Genomic DNA, 16,432 nt, shown 5'->3' on the forward strand with positions numbered 1-16,432 from the left:
AAAAAAAATTTTTTTTTTTTACTTGACATTTCTTTTTGCCGAGATGTACCCATTTTTCATGTCTTGTGAGTTAAGAGTTGTGTACAACTTGAGAAGTTTAATCGACATGACGACAGTTGGGCACATTCCAGGAATACCATGGAAGAAATAAAAATAACATTTTTCTTATCACCTATGTACGAATTATCAACATTGTATTATTATTTGTTTCGTTCTAAAATTTCAAACTTCAAAAAAAGCAATTAAATATAAATCATATTATGGTATAATCAGGTTAGATGATGTTAAGAGGATTGAAAGGGTTAACTTAACACTGCGGCCAATAATTACTTCTATTTTTCCCTCATGTTTGTCCGCTACGATTTGAACTATCCTATGATAATGTTTTGTTTTGTTTTAACCTAGCAACTATTGTCCATTGATAGTTATTTTTCTTTCAATCCATTTCATTACTATGCTTGTGAAAATGTATACATTTGCTGTCTGGAAACGTTTACCATCTTTGACTTTACAGCTTTCTTCAGCCACACATCTAGTAAGTATACTTGTGTACAAGGTTATAAAAAAATGGATCTTTTATAGTTTTAAGTGTTATCTTCAAAACACTTCATTGGTAAAACATATATATGTTTTACTAATGAAGTGTTTTGATGTATAATATGTTATATGTAGACATATGTAGGTGTATATGTATATCGAGATTACAAAACAAGTATTTAAAATCAAGGCTGTTACTTTTCAACAAGACACCTTCTTGAAGTGGTGTAATGACTATAATAACACATAAAGTGGTTTTATGTTAAAAATGATTTTCAATTGTTATGAGTGACGTGTTGTCAATGTGTTAGTCAATAAATGTAGACTTACTAGAAGCAAGCACATAAATATAACTTTATACAGAGTTTTAGTAACTAGGAGTTATAATTATAATTTTTTTTATAGAACAAGGTATTTTACAATTCCAACATGGAAGAGAATTGGAAAAAGGCTACTTCAGTGTATGACTTTACAGTCAGAGACATCAAAGGAACTGAAGTTTTAATGGAAAAATACAAGTAAGTTAGATAACTAGTAAACCACTGTACTTGGATAACTTTATGATTCATTGTGGAGTTTTACATTGATGTAATCATTTCAGATATAGAATTTCTTCATGTAGCAATTCTATATCTGAAAGGTATTTTGTTGGCCCAAAAATGTTAAAATGTTTACTCCTTTCTCTTCACAATCGAGAAAATCACCCAGAAATATACCTATTTTCAACTTAGATATAGATTGTTTTATGTTTAAAAACTCAACAAAAATCGCAAAACCTTCTCTTAAAAGAAATGGAAATCCTTACATGATAATGTAATATTATAACAAGTGAAATAATTATTTCACTTTTTCCATTATAGTTTTAGTACTTAAAGCCTAAAAATTAGAAAGAGTTTTATTTAATAATTTTAACAATCCTGTGACTATACTGACCTCACTACGCTCTGTTCTCTTTATGCCTTAACCCCACGCTTCTGGGTTTTTATTATTATTATTATAAGTTGTCCATAGTTATTTTTTATGTTATGTTTAGGGGTTTAGTGTTAATCATTGTAAATGTTGCATCCAAATGTAACTATGCTTCCAAACATTATAAAGAACTCAATGAGTTGGATGAAAAGTATCGTGAAAGAGGACTAAGAATTCTTGCTTTTCCATGTAACCAGTTTGGGGGCCAGGTAATACAATATATTTGCAGTGAGTAAGCGTGTATAGAAACTAGTAAGTAGCAAGTGGTTTTATAATAATTATTTACTATCTAATGTGCATAATTGTTAATCTCAAATGTACTGCGTTTCTCTTGCACTGTACCTTTGACACTAAATTATTTGCTAAATTTTTATGATTTATGAATCGACTTAATTATGATTGAATAAATAATACTTGTCTTTCTGTGTTATTTAGCTGTTATCAATTTATACTCTCTTAGTACAAACTTAACGTAATATTTGTAGGAACCCGGCGACAGTGAAGAAATATGTAGTTTTGCTGAAAAGAAAAGTGTTAAATTTGATTTATTTGAAAAAGTCAACGTTAACGGCAATGAAGCACATCCATTATGGAAGTATTTAAAAGAAAAACAAGGCGGTGCAATATTAGAGTAAGTTTCTTAATATAATTTTATAAGATTTCACCTCAACTATCTTAATTGTGTTTTAAGTTAAACCATGGTAGATTAATAAATTTTAGTTTTTATATTAAATTACAATATATTAGTAATTTTATCTCGTCCATATTTAATTTAAAGTTTTTAAAAATTTACGTAACACTAATAATAATTATTTTGCAAAACCAGTAAACCAGAAAAAGTGAGTTTATTGTTTTGTCGGTTCTGTTTGTAAAGATAGTCAATACAAATCGTTGTTATAATCTAGCCGTGTATCTCATGTTCACATTAGTGCATGTGTATAATTTAAACATTTTTATTTATCATTATATTTTTTTTATAATAGTGCTATTAAGTGGAACTTTACAAAATTTATTGTTGACAAAAATGGACAACCTGTAGAGAGACATGCTGCTAATGTTAGCCCACTGGTAATATAATATATTATTCGATATTATAATATATTCTAATTTAGTTAAAATAATATTTACTATTATTATTTTTGTATATTACATATTATTTAACTTCCTTGTTTACTGAAATCAAAATTTACCATTAGTATCTTGTGTCTTTAGGCAACCCATTAAATCAGGCAATGTGCTGTATTGTTTTACTTAAACAAGTTACAGATCAAAAGGAAAATGCTAACAGATAAAAATAAATTGTTATCTATCGACTAATCACAATTTCCTTTACATGATTTTATTTGTAATAAGGAAATGATTTAGCTAAAATTTGAGTGTTTACGAGTTTGAATACCCATATCCCCGATAATAAATATGTAATGTTTTATTAAACATAATATTTGTTATTTGTTTTTAGGGACTGGAAGAAAGTTTGGAAAAATATTTGTGAGATAAAGATTTTCCTACGCTATTCTTAATAGTCCACAAAATATAGTTATCTAAATATTTTCTATGTCAAACTATACACATTATTTTAAATGTGCAAGTATACTTCTATTATAAAAACAGTTTTCTTTGTACAAAAAAAAAATGAATTGTATTTGTTCACTTTTTAAATATTTTTAATATTATACAATTTGTGCTATTTTTAAACTTTTGTACCAAAAGTTTTTTCTTACAGCTGTTAAAAGATTTCTATATTTTTCCAATATGTATTGTTATTTATTATTAGTATATTTTTGTTTTGATTAAACTGGTTTTAAATTGCAATACTTTGTTACTTTGATACAAATACTTTGTTAATTGTTATATTATAAATATTAAATAACCTCGAACCCCGTCCCCGACCTCCTACATGGACTGTCCATTTGAGCCCTGGCCATATTCAGTCTTTTTTAATTTATTTAAAAATTAAAAACATGGTTGTAAAAATAATACCTTCTCACCAATACATCAAAGAAAACAAGTAAATTCTTCACTTCATATTTATAATTAGAATTTCAACATTTTTGCACGTATGTTGTTTTAAACACAAAAGTGGAAAAGGAAAAAAATAGTAAAGCAGTAAATATGCAAGTAATCAACATTTTATTCAGAGAAGAAGTAAGTTTCAATAGTCTAACAGCAATATTAAAATCTCATTAATTATAAAAGGGACTTTAATACTCAATAATCATCTACATAATAAAATGGGCAAAATTCCTCTGATGAAAATTTCTATACCTTGTGAATTATTAAGAAATTAAAGTCCTTATTCTAAAAATGTAGTTTGTGAGTTAAGTAATAATAATTAACTAGACTTCTAAGTTTAGCCTATATTCTGGACTAATATTAATTATAATGTTTCAACTGAACAGTTTTGAAACGAGAACAAATGCAGAAATAAATATGTACTGCAGACTTAGATGATGGTAATATCAGCTGAGTACGAGCAGATTCGGATGCATGGATCTAATTTCCATATCATACCGATCGCGAGATCTAACAAAGAAACTAGGAAATATCTCCATCTTTCCAGCCATCGCAAACGAATCGGTATAACAATCTTATGGGAGAATTTGTCTTCAAATGCGGAAATCACCCAGCCAGTGTCTTGAACACACTATCATTTTCAAGTTGGTGTACTGAGGATGAAATATTTGGATAATATTTGATTGGCTAATACTTAATTAGTAATATTATACTGGAAAGGCTAGGTTACCAAAATTAATTACAAATCTTATTTAAGAAGATTTCGCCTGTTTGGTCTGACAATGTAAAGATTAAAGGCATCAAGAAATATAAATTCAGTAACTCTAAATAACAACAGTATAGTATGTTGGAAACATGAAGGAAGAGAAATATAAAACTTTTATACAATGCTATAATCCCGGACTCATAGAAAAATGCTTTGTATATTCCCAAGTCGAACTACCATAATATATGATAAGAAGGTTCTGGCTTTATAAGAACTTAAAAACACTTACAGTGTAAGAAACCATAAGAAAAAGAAAAAATTACAAAGAAATTTTAAAAAAAGACTGGCAAAATTTAAACATATATATATATAGTATATATATGGCATATACCATATATATATATATAGTATAGAAAAAATATGTAAAATGAGACAACAAAAATGTAATGTCATACAAAAATAAGTACTTGTGTTTCATTATAATTATTTTCCATGTATTGATTTCTTTGTGATTTAGTTATATTTAAGAGTATGATCTTTTAAAATTATAATTTGAATGATGTAGTATAAATTGTAGAATTTGCATTTTGTACAATTGATTGCAATTTGGAACTTAGCTGTCAAGATAGAAGGAGACATAGACTGTAATGTTATTTTTAACAGCCCACAATATTCAACCATACATCCATCTTAGGCAAGAATTCAAAAAGTATTTATTCTGAAGTGTTTAAAAATGACCGTTTAAGAAAATACCTTCATTTAATACGAACAGTACAGAACATTTTTGTTTAAGAAACTATGCAGCTCTAAACATTTTTTTTTTATAAAAACAAAATAATAATAACTCAAAACATATATAGATAGCTATTAAGTTACCAATCGAATTAATAATAAATTTACCAATAAAAAAAATACCTAAAACAAAGTTGGAATGACTTAAAATGTATGCAGCTGTTGTCTTTATACTTTGATAAGCGACAACACTCTTATAGAGGTTAACAATTAATACAAATTTAAAAATATGTATCATAGGTCGAATTTTCAAATTAGTCGGATTTGGTCGGTGTATGTGAATTAATTTAACATCAATTACTTATACATTTTTTATAAAAAATATAATTATAATTCATAATTGTGTTTTTAGTAGTAACGTTATCTATATTCTAATATTCTATCAGTTATCAAAAATTTGTCATGTGTTTTTTGATTGGTTAATTCTATCATAGTATTCATGTACACCGTTTCCAGTGTGAATTTGCCCTAATGATATTATAGGCACACAATAGGACCTTGACTCTATAGTGTATTCATGGCACACGCATTGCACACCACACATATGTGTATACAATATACACACACACACACTTATCATCATTCATCGTATTGGATTAATCATTATACGTTTTACGGTTTTAATGTCTTTTCTTGTTTGCATTTTGTTCTGATCGAGTCGTGCCGTCGCAATTTTCTAATATTTTCATTGTCACCACTGTTTGGATGTCGACTTGAATGCGTTTTTTTCAAATCTTCCAAGATTCCTACCGTTTCGTGCTCGTCCCATATATTAATATAATAATTTTTTATTCGCACGTTCTCCACACTTACCAAATAATATTATTATCTGTTGTAAACGCTGGTGGCGACATCGCAACACTTGAGGACATGACTGTATTATCTAAGAAAAAAACTCAGGCCATTTCCGAAGAAGGCGAACAGTCTTCCAGCAGCCACGTGCACAATTTGCCTTTGTCTAATATCCAAGCTCATCCGCAGGTACGTATGGCACTTAGCAATGCCGTACACGGTTACTGTTTTTAAGCACTACACAATACATCGTGCACGATCACCGATGCAGCATAAATGCAATCAAGCGAATTCAATTGCTCTGTGGTAATCAATTGGTTTTCAAGCAAATTTCCCTTGAGCTCTAGGATCAAATGTTAGCCGTTACTAGTAACGTGTGTGGATTCTTTGAAAATACGTAGCCAATATTGAATTTACAAACGTGTGACGTGAATTGTGTGTACAAATGCATTAATGTGTCCCAAGGTACTATTAATTGAGGAAGTTAAGGAATTATAATGCTCACCTCGTCTATACTTTGTCAAAGGACATGAGTCGAACATTGAATATGATGCGGTAGAGGCAAAATAATTATATTAAAATACATTTTTCTATCATACCCATTCTCAAAAATAGATCTTGGTTGCGCTAATCATATGTATGATAAAGCATACTTAAATATGATTGACATTAAGAAAACATACTAGTTTATTTAACTGCTCAACTGAACAAATTTGCCAAGTTTCTTTTTTATAGGTACTTTACAGCGTAACAAGGAATTTTAACTCCCCGGGCACAGAAATATTTGGCACCCTCCCCCCCAATAAAAATATGTATGTTATCAATATAACTACTTACAGTTTTTTTTTATTTGAAAAAAACCTTTATTTTTTCATTGCATCAAAGTATAAAATTTGAGTCATACATTTGTGTCTTGTGATGAATGAATATTTAATAAATATTGTCGGTGAAAAACAGGAGTGCAGAAAAAAGTATCTGGAAGTCACAAAAACCTTTGTTAACTAACATTGACGCTTTTAAACTCATCTATAATGTAATCAAAGTTGTCTGTTTTTACAATTTTTTTTTTAATTGGTAGTTTAGCAAGATTAGTTTAAAGCATCAATTGTCTCATAGTTGATCTCAAAAAAAAATGTTACCAGTTTTAGTTTACTAAAACCGTCACTGGCAATGTCAAAAATATTCTATTTGATTATTAGGATATATTTTAATTAATTTTTTATCATTCAATGAGTGGGCCAACCTTAGGCCAAACAATTTTAGGAAAGGCCAACATTTTTACTTGATAGCGAGCCTCCGTCTACGCCCCTTACACCCCCCAAGATCACCAACAATATATTTTTATATTAAAAAGTATAAATACTTATATTAATTTATATTTTATATTACAAATTAATAGAAAAATATAATATTAAAATAGTAGGATAGCATTATAACAAAGTAAACTTAAAGTTTAAAAATAGTGCAACACAAAAAAAGTTTTAATTTACATAGTTTTATAATAATATCAATAATGTACTTTTACATTATATTATTAAAGTATTCATTTGTATCTCATAATAAATATTTTAATTGGAAATAATTATATGAACGATAGGATAATAATAACCCAAATGTCTTTTACTTTAAGAACAGTCAAAAAAAAAAAAATTAATACATATAATTTATTTTAATATATTCGTCTATTGTTATGACAATCAGCAAAAATATTTATAATATCAATATTTAATAATTTTGCTTCAGATTTCTCTATAGATCTATAATTTTTTTTTATGAATTTTCAATAATATCAATATTTAATTCTGAATTTAAAGTATCACACACGTATGCCTAAGTAAATAGATGAATAAGTCTTGTCAAAAAAATTACTTTTTTCTGGTTACAATGCACTAATTATACCCATCAACAAATCTTATTGTCAGAAAATCTTTTATTTAGTTCAACGTTAATTTTATTTATAATTGTTAATACTAAGTTTACCTTCAACTAAATATTTCTGTAAATCTGTAATTATTTTACAATTTACACTTGTCTTTATTTAGCATAGAAAGGTGTTTTATTCAATTTATTTGCCAACAGTTTGGATTCATTGTATAATTTTGTAACATAACCTTGATTATTTCTTATTTCACAAACATATTCTTCAACAGAATTAATTAGTACAATTGCTTTAGCCATATTTGTATTTTTATCTTGTTGCTATTATACATTTATTATTTTTGTATATTATACTAACGGCGGTTAATCGGAGTGTTTGTAAAATACCTCAATTTTCTTTATTTTTTGTTATTATAGAAGATATAATTAGGTCTTTTTTTTTTTTACTATGTGAATTTTTATCATGGTTGTTAATCTGGATCAAATTTTTTTTAATTTTAATGGGGGGGCCAAGACTTTTAAGGTTTGGCCTGGGCCCACCCCTGGCACCCACCACTACAGCAAATATACCCCGTACACTGTATAACAGCCTTTATCATCTACCCCTACTTCATTCAAGCACTGCTTATTTGAGAGAGGTATGGTTAAGAAGTAAAAAAATTGTCTTAAATGTTAAATATTAAAAGACTATCCATACAAATTATTAAGGCATTAAATTCTAAGTTTAATGTATTTAAAAATACACTAATTAAGTTAATATGTGTAGTAAGTAATTATAGGTTTGATTTTTGTAGATTAATACATTAGAAGAAAGAATCAATTCTCCTCAAAGATGGCCAGTTGATAATATTGAAAATGTTTTGAGTACAAACAAACAATCAAAACGCAGAATACATCGAAGTCCTCATAGGTTTGTTATTGTTTGTTTTTAAATATTTTGACTGCTTTACATGTTAATTCTTGAAATTTTAATTTTTATATTATTTCTTGCGAAGAAGTACAAGGAATAATAATAAAGGACGGGAAAGAGAAAACAGATCAACCCCAAACCAGGGAAACTGTCATTGTGGGACTTCAGATGCCAGTGGTCAATGTGATATAAATGTTTGTGGATACAATAGTGAAGATGAATATGGAGAAGTGTCGAAGAACAGTAATGATATAGAGTGGGTCGAGGTAAATATTATTTAAAAGGTTAAATTGATAAAAATTTCATCCTTCTGAAGAACTATTCTTTATTAAATGGCTGAAGTAGTTTCTAATTTTTTTTTTATATTGCAGCAAGACCGTTTATTTGAAAAGAAATTGAAAAAACGCGGTTTGATTTTAAAACAAATGAAAGAAGACGGAGCATGTTTGTTTAGAGCTGTTTCTGATCAATTATTTGGCGATCAAGACATGCATGACATAGTACGAAAACAATGCATGGATTATGTGGTTAGTATACTACTACACTTGATCCAGTATATTAGTTAAATTCAAACCTGGGCATTTTTTATTTAAATAAATAGTTATTTTAAAAATTGATTATTTGAAGTACAATAATTGTATTTAGCACATCAAATAATTTTTTATTTTTGTTACTCGGCATGCGAGATTAAGCTATGTCCGTTGTTACTTGACACCAAAGGCCACCTCGGTTTTTAGCCCCATTCCCCATGTCCCTACCCAACACATGTTTATATAAATCCAAATCAACCTACAAAAAGCTAATTGCCAGAGTTGCCAAACCAAAAAAAAAAATAATTAAAATACATATTTATTTTAAATAAATTTGTGTATATTGTTTCAAAAATAAATCATTTCATATTATTAAAATGATTTATTCAGTTAATAATTTCTAATAATATTTTATTTCAATACATGTATATTTTCCTTTTTTAGAATTACAATTTAAATCATTTAAATTTTTTCAAATAATGTTAAAACATTATTAGTTTTTATTTAAATCAGTTTGTATTTCTAGTAGTAATTTGAATTTTTATTTAAATACAAAATGACTGAAGTAATGCTTAGGTTTGGTTGTAATAATATACAAATTTGAAACAGCTTTTCGTAATTAAACATGTGGTTTAAATAAAATGTGTTTTACAGGCGAGCAATCGAGATTATTATACACAATATGTTACTGAGGACTTTAACACGTATATAGCTCGCAAACGGCTAGATTGTACACACGGTAACCACGTGGAAATACACGCAATGTCAGAGTTGTATAATCGTCCAATTGAAGTTTACTGTTACGGCATTGGTAAAAAAATATATAAATATTAAAATATTATTGTAGTCTAGGGTTGCTATTTATTCAAAATTATAACTCGGGACATTACCAATTATATCACCCCCTCCCCTTCCCTCTATTTTAATTTTCAAATAACAAATATTAAATGGGTGTACTTAACTATAATAAAAGTAAATTAAGTAACATTATTTTTATAATGTTCTTTTACACTACAATACATAACTAATTATGTATATTATGTCAAAATATAGTTAAAATTTCTCTGTTTTCATTTGATACTTATAACTTTATAATTCATCATTTTCGACGTCTTTTTCTGATTCTGTTGGTAATTATTAATATCCAGACGCTGTCATTTTCGATTTTAGCAGTTTTATAAACACGAATATGTTTTTCTTTTTAACACTTCTTCATAAAATCATTGGCAGCGTTTATTTTCCAAATTATTTTTGATAGCCGAAGTCGCTACTACAGTATTGAGCGCTAAACTACTTCGTAATTTTGTCCAACAACTATTCATTTATACAAATATTCTCTCCGCGGCAGCATTGGATCCAGGCAGTGGGAATAAAATATCTACAAACTTTAAATGTTATTTTCTGAAAATTATTTAAAAAGTGATCTCGATGTTCTTTGGATTTTTGTTACATCATCATTGTTTTTATCCTTTAGAAAATTGTCAAACATTTTAAATTGCTCAAACGATTCTTCTTTGTTGATATCAATTGTAATATTTGATGCTACAAACTTTATGACCAGTTTTATATTTGTCCAGTTTTTAAATTTGATGAATACACCTGTATTAAAGGATTTAATCCTGGTACATGTTGATTTGAAACAGTCTTGTCTGTTAATAAAACTGATTATACAAGAGTTTTCTATGAACTCGCTTTCAATTATTTCACTGTTTGCTGCTAGATTAAGAAGTAATGTCTCAATCACTAGTTAAAAAAAAATAACCCCTGAAAAATATGATTATATAACACTTATTCTGATTGGAGTAAAGGTATCTTAATAGACTTTGATAGCAATATGTTTGGTAGACAAATATTTAATTTGAACTACACATTTAATAAAATTGGGGAATTCTTCATTGGTAGAAACCGGTACTTCTCCACACTCGGCCAGGATTTAAAAGATACTGGGACCGTGTGCAGAAAACCGGTAGTGTCCTGACTAAATCCGTACGAATGGCAACCCTATCGTAGTCACAAAACTTAAAAACAACTACAACTCGGTGTTACTGTGTAATTACAGAACCAATAAATATATTCCACGGAACTAATACATCCGAATCCTCAAACCCTCCTATAAGATTGTCTTATCAGAGAGGCAGTCACTATAATAGTATTGTAGATCCTTTTAAAGCGACTATCGGAGTAGGACTAGGCTTACCTAATTTTTCACCAGGCTCGGCCGATAAGAAATTGTTGACCGATGCTGTACGCCAAAGTGAAGATTATATGCTAGAACAAGTATGTTAACAATTTTCACTTGAATAGTTCGGCTTAGTATAAATTGTAGCCTACGTAATATTTCTTTATTATAGACCATGTTGGAAGATAAACTCAGAGCAACAGATTGGGAAGCTACAAATGATACAATCGAAGAACAAATTGCCCGGGAAAGTTATTTACAATGGTTAAAAGACAACGAAAAAAGAAATAAAGTATTTAATAAAAATCATAATAACTCCATTTTAATGGCTAAATATAAATGATACACCTATTTACATTATAGAGTGATAAAGAAAAATCAGCAACGTCAACTGCAACATCTGCATCGTTAGTTGAAGCCTATCAACCTCGAACTTCACCTCCAAGGTTTACCGTTGGACCCAAAACGCCTCCTACATCACCCGCTCATCATTGCTCAACGTCTGAAAATGCGTCATTAATGGGATTACCTCCTCATGTCTTTGGTAATTTCTTAAATGGTTTCGCATTATTTACTGAATTCCACTATACTTTTATTTTTTTTAATAATCACTTATTGTCATTTCTAGGTATGTCAAAATGGGAAGACATTGGAATTTTAACTCAAGTTTTGGCAACATCGCAACAAGAATACCTGGACAGCTTGAAGAGACAACACGACGAACATAAAGAGGATGGTGATAAATATAACAAAATATATGATTTAGACAAGCCATCAACTTCTCAATAAACTTTGATGAGATGATTTTTGTATACTAGATGCGTATTAATTTAAATGAAGAATGTTAAAATATAATTAAAGACCACAATCTATCTTTTCTTATCTTCAATGTTTGTTTTAAATTTAATTTTACTAAATCTCATTTATTTTTATAATACATTATATACAGATATATATATATATATATATTAGGCTATAACTTATAAAATATTTAAGCGGAAATAGCCTCCATAATCTTCTCCACAAAATTATACTTCATCTACTGCCATTCTAAGTAGCAATGTTACAAGTCAACAAACGATACCAATATAAACCTATGAATTTGTTTACTTTTTATATATTTATCTAATAGAACAATAAAATGTTTAAAATCAAAACATAATACCCCCGTTTTTTGCTTATGTATAAACTGTACGGTACGAGTAACCATTATTGACTAATAAATAATAGTTTAGATTAAGATAATTTATAAAATCAGCAGTATTTTCAATACTCTGTGTAGTTTTATGTAAAAAATCTAATATATTTTCATGAAATAATATTTTTAATTAAGTGTACTTATTATGTTGAATTGAATATAGTAATTATTTAACTAAGTGAGTGTTAACAATTTTTATTCAACCGTGTTGTCTACATAAAAAGTATTTTAAGAAACGTTTAATCAATGCGTTTACAATTCTGTTTTATTCATAAAACTGTTAAACAATATTATATATAATTTGACAGAATATAATATTAACGAAACTAGAGATCACATATAGATAAACAATAATAATATAGTTTTAATATTTAGTAAGGTAAAAAACAGATCCAGAAAATAATTATTTAGTTATACTACTTATTAAACGTATATATTTACAAATGTTGTCTATTAAAACATTTTAATAACACAATGTATCAACAAAAAAATTATACACAGTTAAGATTTAAGTAGTATCGTATTGGCCAGGCCAATTATAAACCATGTACAGATAGGAATGATAAATTGTAAATCTATTACTTGTCAAATTGTGTTTTCCGAACACATTTAAGTAAATCCAAATAGACTTATTTCACTATTAAGTATCTGGGACCTATAAAACAATTAATGCATTACCCAGGGAAGCAATCTTAAAGGTCTTCAAAGTCTGAAGAGGTATCTGAACAATTGTCTGTCAAAAACCCCGTATTGTCCAATACTTCATCCATGACATTATCTAATTCCCAGAATGAATTTTCCTTTTGAAGCACTTCATCCATACAACATTTCCATTTATCATCAGTCATAAAATTTAACGCTTCAGACACTAGCTCATAAATATCTCTCGAGGTAGTATTATTACCAATGTGATTTTCTACTAAACTCCAAACAAATTTCATAAGATTCATTTCACCATGGTATAAAGGAAGTCTCAGCACTCTTCTCGAATGCCTCCTGGCCATTTCGTCGACTAAATACTTGCTATACTTTTCCTTGTGCTTTTTTACAATGTCTAAAAGTTCAGCTTTTACCATATTGTCTCGTTGGTTTAGTAATTGTTTATCTTCCAGCCAATTGATAATGTCTGGCTTGTTCCAATGTATGTCAGGTATTTGTTCGAGTTTAATTGAATGACAATGATTTTGATCCATTACTATGACAGCGTTGTGATCTAAAGACCTTAATATATTTTCAAACCACTTTGCAAACATATCTTGGGATATGCTTGGGCTATCTTTGGTTGATTCAATACACAGTAGGCCATCAGAAACAAATCCACTACTGCTGCAAATGTGTAGCAATGTTAACATTTTATTTGGAATCTTAAAGGAAGTACTAAAAATATATTTCTTCTCTTCTAAATCAATCTGAGTCTCATCTAAATAGTAAATAGTGCGTTTTTCTTGGCGGTATTGCATTATGCTTTTTAAATAATTTCTGCGACAAAGGATTATCTTGCTTCTTTCAGTTACTGCAAGACTGTTTGTTTTCATTTTATTTTCTTTAAAATGCAAACTTTTAAGATATTTATTAAAAGAAATTTTATTAGAAAACGGCAAGTTCCTCATATTTTTAACAGTATCATACACTTTTCCAACTGTTGGTAGATTACGGTTAATGTAAAACGAATGAACTGTTTGTCTTATTGTTATTTTAGTAAATTCATTTAATTCATTATTCATTTTCTGATAATTGTTCACATTTTGGATGGTAAATTTATACTTCGATACAATTTTCTGAACTCTAGTTATTTCAATACCTAATTCAGTTGCAATTTCAGAAAAAATCTTACGATAATGTTTTTTTGGATTATCATTCTTCTTTTTCAGGTATAATTTCACTACCATAGATTGCTTTTGACTACTTATTGACTATAAAAAAAAAAATTACAATCAATATTAATTACAATACTTAGAACAAAAAAATAAGTTTGTCATTATCATTGCATAAAAACTTCATATACAAGCGATGGGCAGGTTTTCTAATAGATACATTATTATGGTCATCCTATTTACAATCTTTAGTTATAACAATGTGCAAAGATAATATATTTTAAGCAACTAAAATTTTAGTTCTATTCATATAATATACAATTTATACCAAATTTACTCAACTAGTTGTACTCTACTAAACTAACATAAGTTAAATAATTCACAAGTACATTTATTTTTTAAGTTGGGTATACAAACATTTATATTTCATGATAGTTTATTAGCATAGTTGAATAATTATAAAGGGATATTGGCATTAAAACATAAAATAATATTTTAAAAATTAATTTCTAATCTACAGATTTTATATATTTTATAGATTTTACATACCTATTGATGGATACTCATTTATTTATATACTATTACACATTTCACGTAGTTTATTTTGATACTTATCATTGATAACAAGTCTAACCTAATTAAAACATTTTAAAAATTGAATTAATGTTTTATAATTAAGACAATACCTACACCTTCAATTAAAACAAAATATATATGTAAATTTAACGATGCTGTCAAGATTTCATAGAATACTATATGACAGTTTTTACAATAGTAGCTTTCTAAAACAAGGTGTTTATTAGTAGGATTCTAAAATATATTTTATCGATCGAGCACAAATTTAAAAAATGGGATTGACACCATAATTCACTTCTAAAAACCACACTAATTGGGAAGGTTGCAGTCCACTATTCAGATTTCAGATCTAAGTCAGCATGCACTCTGAAATATTATGTTCTTAAGCTATATAAAATTTGTTGGCATTTTTAGAATGTTATACCTATTTTACGGTCACGGCTAAAAGTGCTGCATCATATAGTTACATATTGTCAGTCTGGCACTATTTGTTGCTTTGTCAATGTTGAATGATTATCCAGCACAGGTTTAAGACTACTAAATCCCTAACCGGCTAGTACATGTGTATTTATGTGTATAATGTATGTATGTATATATTACACAATTTTAGTATACAAATTATTTAATTAGGAATCTGTACCTTAACATTTCCGGTTGTAACAACTGATTTTTGTCCGACGGTGCGAGCCATGGCCGCCATTTGTCTCACAAACGAAAACCTATACCAATATTTATAAAAAAAAAAATGAATTATAAATATGTAGTAAAATTGCTATAACATGACTATTAACAATCCTAATTAAACTCACCTTGACAACAGCAATCAATTATTATTTATGGCCAGCAACAATAAGTCATAAGTTATTCAAGTTGTCACGTGTTGATTGTTGTCAGCGTTCGAAAATTACAACTTGCCAATTTGCTGTTGACGAGACGTAAATAGAGATTAATGTTGTCTGTTGATTGTTTCGTGATATTTTAATAATCATTAATCAATTTGGCCAGGCTGCAAACAAGCCGCAGTTGTGCGCATGCGCATAAACTCCATTTTGGGGAACTACCAACTTATTTTATAGCAAAAACGTGGTTTTTGTCTACCCGATATAGGTAACTTTTTTTATATTAATATTAAAGATATAATAAGTTATTGGTAATAATATTATGTAACATGTAACCCTAGCTTAAAAATGCCAGATAATTTCGTTCCTACACCATTCCGTCGACATTTTCGAAAATATTAACAAAATGGCTGCGTAAAGGGAGCCAATTGAATTAATTAATTTATTTTATAAACGCATATGTTTATATTTACTAAAAAAATTGATATTCCATTTGGTAAATTGATAATTTAATAGTGGGGATATGCGGTACCTGTTAAATTTTTGCCATGTGTCTGTAACCATAGACCCAATAATTCTTATTACATCTTCGACTGTAAATGAAGTTGAAGATGTTATCATAACAGCGAATTCCGACGTTTAAATAAATACTCACCAGACAGCGTTGGCGAGCCTATTTAATAGCAGCTGACGTATGCA

At 28.3% G+C, this 16,432-nt stretch overlaps 3 protein-coding genes across 7 annotated transcripts; 2 read left to right on the forward strand and 1 right to left on the reverse strand.

Annotated features, from left to right (window-relative positions):
• Positions 1 to 196: 196 nt before the first annotated feature.
• Positions 197 to 3,316, forward strand: LOC126844667 (uncharacterized). 2 transcript variants are annotated; one of them, XM_050583027.1, is made up of 6 exons: positions 197 to 535; positions 943 to 1,055; positions 1,571 to 1,715; positions 1,992 to 2,137; positions 2,490 to 2,574; positions 2,966 to 3,316. In XM_050583027.1, exons 1-6 carry the CDS (start codon positions 455 to 457, stop codon positions 2,996 to 2,998), a joined length of 603 nt encoding a protein of 200 aa, XP_050438984.1. In that variant the 5' UTR covers positions 197 to 454; the 3' UTR covers positions 2,999 to 3,316. The 2 variants fall into 2 exon arrangements, with proteins under 2 accessions (XP_050438984.1, XP_050438985.1); XM_050583028.1 differs by lacking the exon at positions 197 to 535 and adding an exon at positions 744 to 872.
• A 2,214-nt stretch (positions 3,317 to 5,530) lies between these two features.
• Positions 5,531 to 12,579, forward strand: LOC126844664 (OTU domain-containing protein 5-like). Of its 3 annotated transcripts, none has more exons than XM_050583023.1 (9): positions 5,531 to 5,998; positions 8,482 to 8,597; positions 8,686 to 8,863; positions 8,969 to 9,124; positions 9,782 to 9,938; positions 11,187 to 11,404; positions 11,479 to 11,598; positions 11,670 to 11,850; positions 11,935 to 12,579. In XM_050583023.1, the coding sequence occupies exons 1-9, from the start codon at positions 5,735 to 5,737 to the stop codon at positions 12,093 to 12,095; spliced, it is 1,551 nt and encodes a 516-aa protein (XP_050438980.1). In that variant the 5' UTR covers positions 5,531 to 5,734; the 3' UTR covers positions 12,096 to 12,579. The 3 variants fall into 3 exon arrangements, with proteins under 3 accessions (XP_050438980.1, XP_050438979.1, XP_050438981.1); XM_050583022.1 differs by having other exon boundaries at positions 5,533 to 5,998; positions 8,683 to 8,863; positions 11,935 to 12,574; XM_050583024.1 differs by lacking the exon at positions 5,531 to 5,998 and adding an exon at positions 6,091 to 6,274 and having other exon boundaries at positions 8,683 to 8,863; positions 11,935 to 12,577.
• Positions 12,580 to 12,842: 263 nt separating this feature from the next.
• On the reverse strand, positions 12,843 to 16,361 carry LOC126844665 (uncharacterized). Of its 2 annotated transcripts, none has more exons than XM_050583025.1 (4): positions 16,266 to 16,361; positions 15,704 to 15,816; positions 15,535 to 15,613; positions 12,843 to 14,417 (listed from the first exon to the last, which is right to left on the reverse strand). In XM_050583025.1, the coding sequence occupies exons 3-4, from the start codon at positions 15,592 to 15,594 to the stop codon at positions 13,197 to 13,199; spliced, it is 1,281 nt and encodes a 426-aa protein (XP_050438982.1). In that variant the 5' UTR covers positions 15,595 to 15,613; positions 15,704 to 15,816; positions 16,266 to 16,361; the 3' UTR covers positions 12,843 to 13,196. The 2 variants fall into 2 exon arrangements, with proteins under 2 accessions (XP_050438982.1, XP_050438983.1); XM_050583026.1 differs by lacking the exon at positions 16,266 to 16,361 and adding an exon at positions 14,868 to 14,952 and having other exon boundaries at positions 15,704 to 16,038.
• Between the last annotated feature and the right edge of the window lie 71 nt (positions 16,362 to 16,432).

The sequence above is a fragment of the Adelges cooleyi genome, unplaced genomic scaffold (genome assembly GCF_023614345.1).
Source record: "Adelges cooleyi isolate 19-005CV unplaced genomic scaffold, UGA_ACOO_1.1 ACOO_flye_CR_arks_rails_tigmint_CR_PRNA_651, whole genome shotgun sequence".
NCBI lineage: Eukaryota > Metazoa > Arthropoda > Insecta > Hemiptera > Adelgidae > Adelges > Adelges cooleyi.

What these genes read in the sequence shown, in the direction of transcription:
- LOC126844667 (XM_050583027.1), top strand. Translation starts at nt 455, where the DNA reads ATGCTTGTGAAAATGTATACATTTGCTGTCTGGAAACGTTTACCATCT. An exon ending in GTAACCAGTTTGGGGGCCAG is followed by an intron (nt 1,716 to 1,991) that starts GTAATACAATAT and finishes TAATATTTGTAG; the next exon opens with GAACCCGGCGACAGTGAAGA. An exon ending in CAAGGCGGTGCAATATTAGA is followed by an intron (nt 2,138 to 2,489) that starts GTAAGTTTCTTA and finishes TTTTTATAATAG; the next exon opens with TGCTATTAAGTGGAACTTTA.
- LOC126844664 (XM_050583022.1), top strand. Translation starts at nt 5,735, where the DNA reads ATGCGTTTTTTTCAAATCTTCCAAGATTCCTACCGTTTCGTGCTCGTC. An exon ending in AGTTTACTGTTACGGCATTG is followed by an intron (nt 9,939 to 11,186) that starts GTAAAAAAATAT and finishes GTGTAATTACAG; the next exon opens with AACCAATAAATATATTCCAC. An exon ending in ATTACCTCCTCATGTCTTTG is followed by an intron (nt 11,851 to 11,934) that starts GTAATTTCTTAA and finishes TGTCATTTCTAG; the next exon opens with GTATGTCAAAATGGGAAGAC.
- LOC126844665 (XM_050583025.1), bottom strand. Translation starts at nt 15,594, where the DNA reads ATGGCGGCCATGGCTCGCACCGTCGGACAAAAATCAGTTGTTACAACC. An exon ending in TTACAACCGGAAATGTTAAG is followed by an intron (nt 14,418 to 15,534) that starts GTACAGATTCCT and finishes TTTTTTTTATAG; the next exon opens with TCAATAAGTAGTCAAAAGCA.